The 13948-nt window shown below is 41.5% G+C and overlaps 1 protein-coding gene across 1 annotated transcript; it reads right to left on the minus strand.

The window, feature by feature from the left end:
• Positions 1–1237: 1237 nt before the first annotated feature.
• On the minus strand, positions 1238–13536 carry ehf (ets homologous factor). The gene is made up of 9 exons (XM_042110582.1): positions 13371–13536; positions 8158–8267; positions 7684–7941; positions 7111–7164; positions 5938–5994; positions 5686–5754; positions 5541–5585; positions 4448–4643; positions 1238–2045 (listed from the first exon to the last, which is right to left on the minus strand). The coding sequence occupies exons 2-9, from the start codon at positions 8255–8257 to the stop codon at positions 1946–1948; spliced, it is 879 nt and encodes a 292-aa protein (XP_041966516.1). The 5' UTR covers positions 8258–8267; positions 13371–13536; the 3' UTR covers positions 1238–1945.
• Positions 13537–13948: the final 412 nt, after the last annotated feature.

Raw genomic sequence — 13948 nt, forward strand, 5'->3', positions numbered from 1 at the left:
CTCTCTCTCTCTCTCTCTGTGTGTGTGTGTGTGTGTGTGTGTGTGTGTGTGTGTATGTGTGATGAATATATAGCCACTGCCATGTCTGTGACATACTGGTCATTGATGCATATCATTCAATCTCTCAAATTCAAAATGATCACTGTCACAATGATGTGACTGAACCTGTGTTGTTGAATTAATAGGTCCTTCAATGCTGTGAGTCAGTCCAGATCTGTTATGGAAATCAGACTCAGCACCTCTGCAAGGCAGACCTCAGGCCACCCATGGCCATTTGCCTAACAACCTGAGAGGGACCGGATGCATCATCTTGTGCCTCCACATTTCCCTATGAATCAGACAGATTTCAATCAGCATCCAGCGGCTAAAGCTGTCTACAGGGCAGCATGCCAAACAGGAGCTGCTATGACAACTCCTCGGTTCACAGGAATAGTCTCCACCTTTCTATTTTAGCGCATTATATGATTTCCCTGGAACTGGAAAAAGGTCTTGACTTAAATGTCAAATCGTGGTTTCTATTTTGAGTTCTACCACAATTGTTTTGAGGGATAGAGAGGGATAGAGAAGGAGTGAGAGAGAGAGGGAGAGGGAGAGATTAAGACTGCCATATTATAATCTGGGTTTATGTAAAAATGAATGAACTCTGTGTCCCTCTGACTAACTGTCCCGCGTACTGATAGCCTGAGCGTGAGGACCAAGAGGCCAGATAACGTGAGGATTCATGTCCATGCAAATCCTGTGGCCCTCAGCAAAGACAGCTGTACAACCCTGCAACAATCACTGTGAGGACAGATAATGATGACAGCACCTGTTAACGGATAGGGACACTTAATCGGCACAGCCATCTCCACCAGGTGAGCCTGCGCTGGCCTGCTTTTGGCTGCCTGGCCTGCACCCATTTGCACGCATGGGTGGGCAATTAAACTCTCACAAGCCCTTTCACCTTATCAGCGACAGGTCTTCAACTGAGCGGCGGTTATCTGTGTCGCTCGGCACACCTCAGACTCACCCATGTTCCACCCGCACACAAAACTATACATGTAGCATCTGATGACCCAATGTACTACACCTCACAGTCCTCTAACTCAGAGGTCAGCCATGGCCAGGCAATAAAATTATGCATGTTGTTGTGATGATACTATTTAAGATTTCTATATAAAAAAATATCAAGAGGGAAAGAGAGAAAGAGAGAGAGGATGAATTGCATTAACTTGACAAATGAAAAAGGCAAAATGAATAAAGCAGACCGATTTTTTTAATATTGGGCATACATTTTATTTAAGGCACTTCCAACATATAAATTCACTCACATATACAAAAAGTGTTTATTATTAAGTATACTATGCATGTAACTACACAAATGTGCACACTACCTGTTTGTCTTCTGACTGCTCCAAACAGGTACAGTAGACCAGATCCAGCTCTGTGTTAGGCTCGGTTGGGTGAACACAACCTCATTTAATATTCAAATGAATTCAGTGGAAAATGAAACTAAACAAAAGGGTGAAACAGCTGTCAACAGTTCAAACTGAACACGTTTGTTTATGATGCATGCAGTGTGAGTATGGTAAGTAAACACCATTATAACATTGCTTGTTTTATATGAACATTTTCACAGTTTGAGAAGGTGAAACTAAGCTAAATTAGACAAAATGGTCTGCCAAAGATCACATCCTCACTTTCATTTTTCTAATGTTGCTGAAATGATCCTATAGTTTTCTACAAAAACAGCAAAAAAAGTTGTTACAAACATACAGCAATGTCCTTCAAAGACATAACTAAATAAACAAATAAAAAAGTAGAAAACGAGGAAAAGGTCATAAAATGTACAAACAATGCACAGAGTACACATCTACATAACACACATAAATGTCACAACGGCATAAATAAGGCAATGTGTTTACTTGGTGGTTCAAAAATGTGTCAAGGTGACCTTCACATTTCTTCACTTCTCCGACTCCCTCCAACCCTGCGCATTCCTGCCAAATTTGTACACCAGCCTGCGGCCATCCACACGCTCCAGGATCTCCCTCTTGTAGTAATACCTGAAGGAGAGGTTAACAGGGAGACATAAGGACTTCAGGCTAACAAGTGTCACTTAACAAAAAAATTACATAAAAAAAACCCTAGAATTTCTGTTAGGGGGCAGTTCCAGCATTATGGATGTGACAATTGGACTCATATTGGTAAACAAAATGCCTTAGAGTGGGGGTACAAAATTGGGGGTAACAAAATTAGTATCAGTGAATTACAGTTTTTTTCAGTCGCTAACAAGCGTTTGTCCAACCAGTTGTCACATTTTCAAAACTCTAAATACAATTAGCACAGCATCGGTCTTTTGAGGCCACACCATTCACACATTTTATGTCGTTTTCACACGATATGCAGTCAGTGAACACATTTCCACAATGCTTACATTTTTCAACAGACACGCTATACCTCCCAACAAAATTATGGATTATTTTTGCAGTATTTACGAATGTTAACACACATCCCAAAATAGTAAAAACAATATTCCAAACCTTAGATACAGTATAAAAACCAATGCTTCTGCAATGATATCAGTTCAAAAACAATATATCTCAGCTGATAATAAACAAACAATTCGATAATTGACACACAACTGATTTATGTTGGGTAAATTAGGCCAACCACAGCTGATTCCAGTCTGGCTTAGACTCAGTGGCAGGGGTTATTTTGTTCTATTACACTGACACAGTAAAAGGAGGACTTTGAGGAGTAATGTTTTTAGAAACAGAAACAGCAAAAGACAAACACTGTAATGTCTGGAAGAGGAAGAGTAAGAGCAAGGGGCCCAGGGAGAAGAGCAGGCCCAGTGAGAGATGCAGTGAGAGGTGCAGGAGCAGGCCCAAGGAGAGGGCAAGGTAGAGGTGTAAGAATGCGTGGTGGCATTCCATTTGGCTGCAAAAACTGCTGTCAGTGATGACGTTTGTGCCACTATCATTGATATAATCGCAGAGATTAGATACAGTAATTTTGTGTTTTTTTTAGCTCCCCCCTTTTTATCTGGGCTTTTTGCTGTTGTTTTTTTGTTCAGAATGTTTGTGTGTTTCATGGATATTTTGTTCACTGTAAGCATTGCAATACTGTAAAACTTTTTCTGTTCTATCATAATTTGCATATGCATAATTTTCTTCTCAAAAACACATTTTGTTAAACATACTACTAACACATCTTTCTTTGCACAAACTAACTTTACCAAAACACTGGAAATCTGACTCAAAAAGAAATTATTCTGTCAAAGAATAACACTTGTTTTCACTTCACAAGGTACATACAGTCAATCAAAGTACACCAGGTTTCAAAATACTGGCTATTGTTGACATTACAAAAACTGCATAGACTTTTATGTTTCAGTTTTACAGGTATTTGCATGCCAGTTTTATTCCTTTACTGTTTACTACAGGAGGTACAGTAGAAATACTGTTTACAGATCAGTTAAACAAAAAAATATAGACCTAAATGAAGATTTTAACAACAGTTCTATTTGCGTATGCACAACTTTTTTTTTCCATGGTAAGGATGACCTTTGCATGGAATTGCCCCTAGGGTGTTGCATTAAAACAATTTGAAAGAGAGCAGATGTTGCATACTTGGATTGGATAGCAACTCAAAAGCTACATTTTGTTGCTGTGGTCTAGGGTCGCCAACTTTCTGAGATGAAAATAAGTCATAAGTCAGAGAGGTTTGAAGTGGTCAGAATTCAAGGATCTATGGTTATACAGTGCTTCTGTCGAATCTTTGGTTATACTGTACAGTGCTTCTGTAGAATCTATGGTTATACAGTGCTTCTGTAGAATCTTTGGTCGTGTGACTCACACATTCTCTGTTTTCCTGTTATTGATTTGCACTGATCAAAAACCCATGTTCCATATTCCACATTTCGCTATAAAACATGTTTTTATTTTATTTTATTTATTATTTTATTATGGAACGCAATGAGATGTTACATTAGAAGACATATAAGCTATGTTGTCATACAAGTTGTCAAATAAACTAGACAATGTTGCGTTTAATGTTTTGTCACTAATGCAGGACTATGAAAGCGTACAACACCGCAATATCTGTCAACAACAGTTTTTGGTAACACTTTAATTTGATAGTCCGCCCATAAAGACAAATCATCTGTTAAGATTCAGGTTCAATATGTAAGATTGTTGTTAAAAAATTACAGAGCATCACCTTAACCAAATCCAACCGATCTGTTGGATCCAACTATCCAACAGATAGTTTGTTGATATTCTGAGCATCTGTAGATAGGATGTGGGCAGTGATCTGTGAGCGATTAGTAAAAAGTATGAACTTAGTGTGTGAGATTTAAACTCAGAATAGCAGGAGGAACTAGCGTGATCAAGAATGCCTCATCTCAGGACCCTGACAGACGAGGCATTTTGTAAGAGACCAGAGGATCGTGGGCCATGATTACCTCATTGCTCGGCTAAGCTTCTCGTAGGTCATGCTGCTGTTGTTTTTCTTCTTGCCCCAGAGCTGGGCCACCGCTTCAGACTTCAGAAAGCGGAACACACCTTCGGAGCGGTCCTCCCACTTGATGAGGCCCGGGTTGCGCTCTGGGTTGAGCAGGATGTCACGAATGAACTCCCACAGGTGTGTTCCCCTAGGATCTGGTGGGGGTGGTACAAGGATTATGGTAGAGATTTTAGGAACTTCACAAAAGAATGGCAAAAAAAAAGTCCCGAGTTTGAGAGTGATAAATCCTGGTGAAAGTAACTTTTCTGCCAGGTAGGTTATTAAATGCCTGGGCAATAAATTAAATGTTGGTGCGGATTTTGAATGTAGGTGTGGCGACATAGTCTTCTTTGACAGGGAACATTTGATTGAACCTAACACAAACATATCTACATGGATGAACCAAAACAGTTAGGTCAATATAGCATTTTAAGCAGGTCTGATAAGCTACAGTCATGGTTTAATGAATGTAATTGTTTGAAACTGAAAAAGCAGAAATGTTACATTCCATTCTCATAAAACTATCCACACCCACAGCAATACTGGAACTGGCTACTGTAATCTTGTCTGACTCATTAAGTTTAAACAATGCTACTGGTTGGCTTTAACCAAGCCTTTTACTAATTAACTTCAGCCTGGTTCTGCCCAAATACTGCCTTTGATCAACAAGGCACACGGACTCCTGTTATTACCATGAAATTCCATTCTCAAACTCAAGCCTATAGTGTCATATACTGTATGCAGTCATCAGAAGAGTTTTTGATATATTAACTTTGTAAGTAATTGTGATTTCAGTCTCTGTGTGTGGTGTGTGTGTGTGTGTGTGTGTGTGTGTGTGTGTGGTATAAATGTATGTATGAACACTGTGACTATGACTGTGTTTTTGTGTCTGTGAGTGTAGGCAGATGGTGTCTGCTTTGGTTTGTTCTGTATGTTTCTGTGTGTGTTTCTGTGTGTGTGTGTGTGTGTGTGTGTGTGTGTGTGTGTGTGTGTGTGTGTGTTTGTGTGTGTGTGTGTAATGTATTGCACTGTTTTTGCAGCGTCCGACTCACTGTGTTTTTTGACAGGATGCGATCGGTTGTGTGATCTCTTTGGGTCTGATGGCACAGCAATAGAAGGACAGTCAACAATGGCTCAAAAATCAGACCAAATTGCTCTTTGGATGTCTTTTTGTTAAACAAGTGAAAGTGCACTCACCTGGGCTAGAGGGAGAAGGTGAACTCAAGGCTACTGAAGACGAGAATGAAGGCTTAATATCGAAAAAGTCTGTAATACACACAGCAGCAAAGAACATTACTCAGAACCTGTGGCCAGAAGGCTGGTCATGTTTGTAGCAGAAACATAAACAATGCTGAAATATCAGACACACTAATAAATTACCATGCAGCTAATGAAGCGAAGCTATTAAAATACTAGACAGTGTTTAGACTGCATGCATATTTACCGTACCTGAAGCAGGAAAGAAGCTAGTTTCCTCTTTAAAGGGAAGAAGAGAACAAGGAAACTCTGCAGAGAAAACGAATAAGAATGTCTTTATCTTCATATCGATTAGGGTGACCAGACGCGCGCTTTTGCCCGGACATGTCCTCTTTTTGAAACCTAAAATGGTGTCCGGGCGGAATTTCAAAGTCGTCCGGGATTTTGTTATTCTAGCCTCAGACATGTTTACAGCGAATTTGCATTGCTCTCTCTTTCATTCATGGATATATCTATGTCTTTCGTTCACATACTAGTCACGGACTCCCCCTACAGTTCGCGAAATTGAAAGTGTAGGATGATTATGACACCCTCCGAATGCATGCCAAGTTTCGTGGACTTTCGTTCATGGGGGGCCTTACAATAAAATAATTTATGTGTACATTTAGTGACCGTACACCAACAAGGATTCCCAGGACACTGAAAGACCGGGGAACACGAAACTTGGTGGGCATGTAACCCCACATGGATAGCATGGAACCATCGCTTTTCGTTTTGATCTGTAGCCCCCCCGCTGGACTGGACCCCCCGAAAGGAGGGTAGGGCAGACACAGTTTTCTGTGAATATCTTGAGAACCGTAGGGCCTAGGATGACCCATTTTTTGCGTATGTTTGCCTCCAGGGGTCATCTTAACCCATTCCATGTGCACACATGTGCATAAACAGATACACACGCACACACATACATTCACAGTAATCATACGTATGACACATACTCACACAGTAGACATATGTACGCATGCATGCACATGCACAAACACAGGCACATACGCAGGCACACACACAAGCACGCACACACACACACACACACACACACACACACACACACACACACACACACACACACACACACATAAACATGTACACGCACACATGCACACAGAATTTCTCAGAATTATGAACAGGTAAGATGGGGGTGGGGTTGTATAAAATTAATTTTACATGTGAAATCTATGAACTAATCATGTTTTGGTACTTGTTGTCTAGCAGATACCAGTGAGAATTGAGTGTGGATTGAGTGTTGAGTAATGCAATTTAGTGAGACGGTTAGAATCATATAGGCCTTTTAGCGTGATTTATTTTTGTGGAAAAAATGTGCTGGACTGGGCGGCGGTCATATTTTATATCTAGTTTGTGAAAGCTTACCATCTATCTCTGTTTTGATGTCCATGGTTGGGAAGATTTCTGGAGGATACTGGCCTGTGAACGAGACAAAACCGTTGACTTGTTGTCAAGCATACTGTAATTCCGCAATGAGATATGAAAGGTGTTGAATCCCAGTGAAGCCACAGACTGGACTAACTTGCTGATCCAGTTTTGCCAAACTGAACAAACATTGACAACACAAACAAAATAAACAAATATATGTTTGCTGGTCACTTTTATTTGGTTTATGATGCTAATCATTAAATGAGGCCAAGTTGCATGTTTCATTTTGATAAGTTAAAGGGGAATTCCAGCAATTTTTCCATTTTTCTCCATTTCTGAGCCCCCATGTTCATACCCCAGAGTGTAGTGCTGTAGCTGCCTGGCTGTTTTAGCTGTTGTCTGCAGCAACTCGAGCTAGGTAAAGCCGATTGTTTTCGGTTTTTTTTTGTCCCGACAGTATACTGACCTCGAGAAACAGAGTTCTGTGTGACAAATCACTGCAATTCCCCTTCAACTTCAGATCAGATGAAATGTGATTTGATTCCATGTGATCCTGAGTGTACTTCTTACCGCCCCACTTGATGTCAGCCAGGCTCTGGTAGAGGATGGACCCAACAGGCCCTGCCGCGCGAGTGAAGTCCTGGAAGCTCATATTGCAGAGCTGGCGTCCATCGATGTCAAAGTTGTGGAAGGGGATGCTGGTGGCGTCAATCTGGTGCACGTCCAGAGTCTGCTGCAGCCAATCCCACACCTGGAACTTAGTCCAGAACTGGGGCTGCGTCTCCTGCGCCCACAGGCGGCTGGAGTAGCTGGGCGTTACCATGGAAACTGCAGGTGAAAGACCAAGGGTGAAGAAATGAACAGTCAAGATATTATATTTTGAATATAATATATTTTAAAAAATAAAGATATTATATTTTGTTTTGCACCATGGGCCCTAGGCAAAGTGCCAACTCTGTCAGCAAGCTAAGTTCTTCTTTGACAATGACAATGATGAGGAGGGTGGCCATGTGGGAGGTGGGGGGGGGGGGGGGGGGGTCTCACCATCTGTGGCTGGGTAGTGGGGGGCCCAGGGGGTAGACAGCTGGCTCTCTGCACTGACACTGGGGAGGGCACTCATGCTGCAGCCGGTGTGGCGGACCATGGTCTGGAACCTGGTAACGCACAAACACTGCTGTCACACACAAACACGCAACACGTCACAAGCAGTGCTGCTGTCACACACACACACACACACACACACATACACACACATACACACACTTCACTAATGCAGTGCACAGACACACAACACATCACAAGCAATGTGGCTGTCACACACACACACAATGTAGTGCACAAACTTCACTACTGTCACAGACAGACACCATTGTGATGCACAGAAAAACATTGTACTGTCACACACAATACTATCTCACTACTGTTAAACACAAACATCACTACTGTCACACACAAACATCACTACTGTCAGACACAAACATCACTACTGTCACACACAAACATCACTACTGTTATAACACAAACATCAATACTGTCACACACAAACAACCTCCCTGTGTGTAAACAGATTGTTGGAGCAGTTTTTATGTCAGTGTTAGACTATGGAAATGTGATCTGTGGACGGTGGTAGTGTACTGGTTAAGGAGCTGGGCTAGCGTGCAGTAGCCTGAAAGTTGTCGGTTCAATTCCCGGCTTCAACCGTTGTGCCCTTGAGCAAGGCACTTAACCCCAAGTTGCTCCGGGGACAATGTGATCCTTTGTAATATAGCTGACATATGTAAGTCACTTTGACATTACATTTTGCAGACAAGAAGTGTCTGCAAAATGTAATGTAATGATCTATAGAAATGCTGTTGCTTCTTCACTCAAGGCCCTGGATACACTCTGCTCTTAGATTTATATATTGGTGATGGCTATAGTACTACAGTAGTAGTACTGTAGTTCTGTAGTAGAAAGGAGAAAACATGGGTATTTATTTACCTACAAAGCTTTTGTTGGGAAGTTACCATGTTATATGGCAGCCGTGGCCTACTGGTTAACCCTTTGAACTTGTAACCGGAGGGTTGCCAGTTCGAACCCTGACCAGTAGGAACATCTGAAGTGCCCTTGAGCAGCTCCCCAAGTGCCGCAGTAGCAGGCAGCTCACTGCCTCGGGATTTGTGTGTGCTTCACCTCACTGTGTGCTGAGTGTGTTTCACTAATTCACGGATTGGAATAAATGCAGAGACCAAATTTCCCTCACGGGATCAAAAGAGTATATATACTTATACTTATACTTCACTTTTCAAAAAAAGCCTGTCTGGAATTCTGGTCCCCCCAAACCAGATCAAATGACTGTTTAATATGCTCAAGGTTGCTAATATTTATTCTGAGCTGGGAAAAGTCAGTCTTTTGCTCTAATGCTCCTACATCCTGGAATCTTCAACACACTATACAAATGAAAACTCTATTTCCTATGATCAATTGAGATCTGTAATCACAAACCTTCCTTTGTCAATTTGTACCTGTTTTGATTTTTTTGTTTCCTCTGTTTTATTTTGTATGTCTTATATTTGTATTGTTTATTTTGTTTTGGTTTATTTGTACATTTCACTACTAACTATTGTCTACTATTTCTCGGCATCACTGAAAATGAGGACTACCCCCACTATAGGAATAAATTAAATTAAGTACATTTAAAAATAATAATAAAAATGCACAGTGACAGGGCGTGTCTCTGTAAAGAGAATGCACGCTAATAAGTCATGTTACATAACCAGAAAGTAACATAGCAACTATACATAATCAAAATGGGACATACAAAACACCCTGTGGTGAAACTGTTTAAGGATTATAATAATCCAACAGGTTCATCACAATAGCATCAGTGCAGCAACCTTTGCAGAATCTAATGTTTTGGCCATTTTTTCCACACACTGTGCCATGTTAGTAAGTTACTGCAATCCCTGACTAATATGTTATATACCTGCCAAACAAAGAGCGATTGTGTCCAGAGCAGCACTGTTGCTCTCTCTCTCTCTCTCTCTCTCTCTCTCTCTCTCTCTCTCTCTCTCTCTCTCTCTCTCTCTCACACACACACACACACACACACATTTGCACAGGAATGCATGTGGGCTTCTGTCTGCTTTGCATAGCACATTGCTCATCTACCCCCTGGCTTACTTCAACAGTTACATGAAATGAAAGGGTTACTCATGCCTGTGCCGAGCTGACCAGAGACACCTGTAACAACCACAGCCTGTCTGCCTGGGAGGCGGTTGGATATCTGATCTCATCAGGAGATTTCATAAGGGACCATCACCAGCCAAAGGCATCACAGGATTACTGACTCTTTTCTAGTCTAGTCCAGTCCACATGTAAACCATATCCAAATCTCAAAATCCTCTTTTTTACAAATATGAAACAAATGCCAAAGGAGAAACTGACTTGTTGTGACAATCTTCTGGATAGTTACAAGCTCTTACAACAGTGTGTGTGTGTGTGTGTGTGTGTGTTCATTCACCCCAAACTGCTCCTGGTGTGGAGGTTGGCACCTTGTATGGCAGCCTTGGCCATCAGTGTGTGTGTGTGTGAATGGGTAAATTTGAGGCATGAAATTGTATAGTGCTTTGAGTGCTCAGAGTAGAAAAGTGCTATAAATGCAGTCCATTTACCATTTCCTATTTCATTTTGAGCATTGCGATAGAATCAAACTACTTGTTTTCTACAAAACTCTTCCAGCATGTCACAAACTACATGGTATAATTACTGGTCTTATCTAGCTTGCCACCATAGCAGGCCAACACATTTGCATGCAGCAGATGAGCACAAGTCTGTCAAACTGCAAACTGAAAGTGCAGTACAACTGTAGTTTGGGCAGCTGATAGTTCTACATGTTCCTGCTATTAGTGCTAATGTGTGTCAGCAGGTGTACACTTTTCACCCTCTGACTGAAGAGATGTGTGCAAGAGTGATAACATCTGCCAGGAAAACATTACTCCAATTCAAGTCAAGCAGACAAGGAGTTCCTGTCATAAAGACCATAAAAAAGCAGCCAACTGATAGATGAACAGAGTAGTATGGCATGTCTTTATGACAGGATTGTGAGCTATTGCCGTCAAAAACCCCAAACACCTCTCAGATACCTTTGTTACAGAAACCAGCCCAGGCAGTCATGCTAGATTTTTGTATCTGCGGTAAGACACCTCTAACTGGCTCGGATTGATCGCCCACATCCCTGGTAGTCTGCCAAGTTCACCTGATTCCATGTTCATGTGATGTCATGCTATGTTCTATAATGATTACAGGATGATAAGAATGCTGTCTTATTAACTTAGTCACATATCAAACGTTGAAAAACGTTGACACGCCAGTTACTCAACAAAGCAAACATCCACTGACCTCCCAGGATAAAATAAACTCTAGTTGCTAGCACATCGATTGGAATATGCTGGAACTGATACAAAAAAAACAAATTTACTCGAAAAAGTACATACAGTATATTTTTACAGTCAAATGTGTTTCATCAGCGATTGCGTTATACTTGTAATGAGTGGCATTCAAATTCACAGAATTCCTCTTTGTAAGAGGTTATGGCCAACATAATAGTTGCCTTGAGTTTGCATTGTCATTTCGAGTATTTTTAAAAAATTATTTTTGGATGGCACCAAAAGGCCAGGGCACTAGTCTGTGTATCACCCAGTGTACCGACAGACCACGGCTAAAGCTGAAGGAAGATGGGGCTGTTTAGCCTACTCTGCCTGTGTCAACATGTCTCCATTTGTTCAGGTTAAAGGGGAATTCTGGCGATTTTTCACATACAGTAGCTCTCCATTTCTCGAGGTCACCGAGTACTGTCGGTACGAAGAAAATTTGTTCGGTATGAAAAATCGGTTCACATAGCTAAAGCAGCCAGGCAGCTGCAGCGCTGCACTCTGGGGACATGAACATAGGGGCTCGTGAACATGTAGTGGAGTGTATTGTTGTAGTGAGGCTATTGACTGGTTATCCAGTTGTCAGTGCAGCAGGTAGCAAGTAGTCATACACTCAATCCATATATTTTACGACAACAATTAATGCTTTTTATTTCTAATTAACAGGCTGTGATGTTCCTGCTACATATTCCTCATGTCTTATTAGGAGACAAAACTTCAGGTACATTTTGCTGAGTAAAACACAGTGGAAACAGTAGAAAACTCAGTGATATGTTTTTCCAAGATCAAATAGAACTCATTTGTTCAGTAGCACTCTAATATTTGGTCAACAGACGCTGCAGATTAATGATTATTGGAACCTCTAAATGCTGTTAAAGTATCTCCACCCTCACTTTTCATCAGAGTGGAGGTTACTGCTTTCTAAAGCATATACTTCAAATATTTCTTTCCTTATCATCTAAGACTGTAAACACTACAGATAGATAAGAGAGAATATGAAAGTAGACATGTTTAAATGATAAACTAATTATGTTACTACTATGTAATGCCTCCATAAATTAATGATTAGTGCATGATGCAAGGATAATGAAATGTTCCCATTGTTCTTTGCAGGGAAGCTTCCATCTATATTCATGCTGGGGTTACAAAACTATTGTGGAAACCAGTGAGGAAAAGCAGTTCCATAAATAACATGTACACTCTCAAAGTCCGCAAGAAGATTATGCAGGATCTTCAGCAAACACACAAACTGCAGAAGGCCAAAGAGACCACAACTGCCCAATCTGTCTGCTTACTGTGTCACTGTTGCTCCTCAATGTAGATGTTGCCATGTCAACAGACAGTTCCAAAACACATTGATAGCAAAAGTTTTTTGTTTAATTTTGGACACGCTTAATACTGTGCAATGTATGCACTGTGTCTAGGCAAGCTGGGAGCAAGTGTTGCTACAGGCATAGTAACAGGAAGCTTTGAAATAAACACAATAGTTTGCATATATGTTTCTGTCTATGTATCTTTCCTTTTACATACATTGTTACGATGAAAATGTCTTGAACAATGGTCACCAAGTCAGAGTATCAGACAGACAGGCAGACTAAGGCCATTGTGAGGAGCCTGCATGCTGTAACAGATCCATCAGTGCCTCTCTTAGTCATGAACTACATGGTTCAACTGGCACAGTGACTGCAGTTTATGACTTTATGAGTTTATTAGACTTTGTGCTGTCATATTAGCAAACATCTCCAAAAGTCCAAAGACATGACAAGCAAGTGACACACACACACACACACACACACACACACACACACACATACTCAGTAGCCTGGAGAAAGATGAAGAGCGTACCTGTTCAGTGTAGGAATAAGATGGGCCGTTGCAGTCAAATGCCAGCCAGGTAAGAGTACTACTGTGCCAGTGTGTACTAGAGACAGAAGGATGCCACCCACAGACTGTGTGTGTGTTTCTGTCTGTGTGTGTGTTTCTACCTCAAACTGTGCCCAGGTGGAGGAGGTTGAGAGATCTTGGCCCTTCCCATAATCAGTAAGAGAAGGTGTAGGCCTCCACCTGCCATGCTGCTGCCCAACCAATCAGCATTTTACTCCCGGGCTTCCTCATTCTCTAATTGGCCGCCACCGCAGTCCCAGGTATGGCATTTGCATGGGAATGAATTGCACCAGTCACTGGCATGTTGAAGTTACTTTCACTCTCTTATTTGTGCCCCCCTTTCCTCCCCCACTGCACCAATAAACAGCATGAAAACGGGTTTGTGTAGGTGTGAGTGGGTGTGTGTTTGTAGGCACGTGTGTCAGTGTGTGTAGCCAAGAGCTTGTGTAGGTGTGAGTGGGTGTGTGTTTGTAGGCACGTGTGTCAGTGTGTGTAGCCAAGAGCTTGTGTAGGTGTGACAGTGGGACAAATAACACCTG

Source organism: Alosa sapidissima, chromosome 11, assembly GCF_018492685.1.
Source record: "Alosa sapidissima isolate fAloSap1 chromosome 11, fAloSap1.pri, whole genome shotgun sequence".
Classification (NCBI taxonomy): domain Eukaryota; kingdom Metazoa; phylum Chordata; class Actinopteri; order Clupeiformes; family Clupeidae; genus Alosa; species Alosa sapidissima.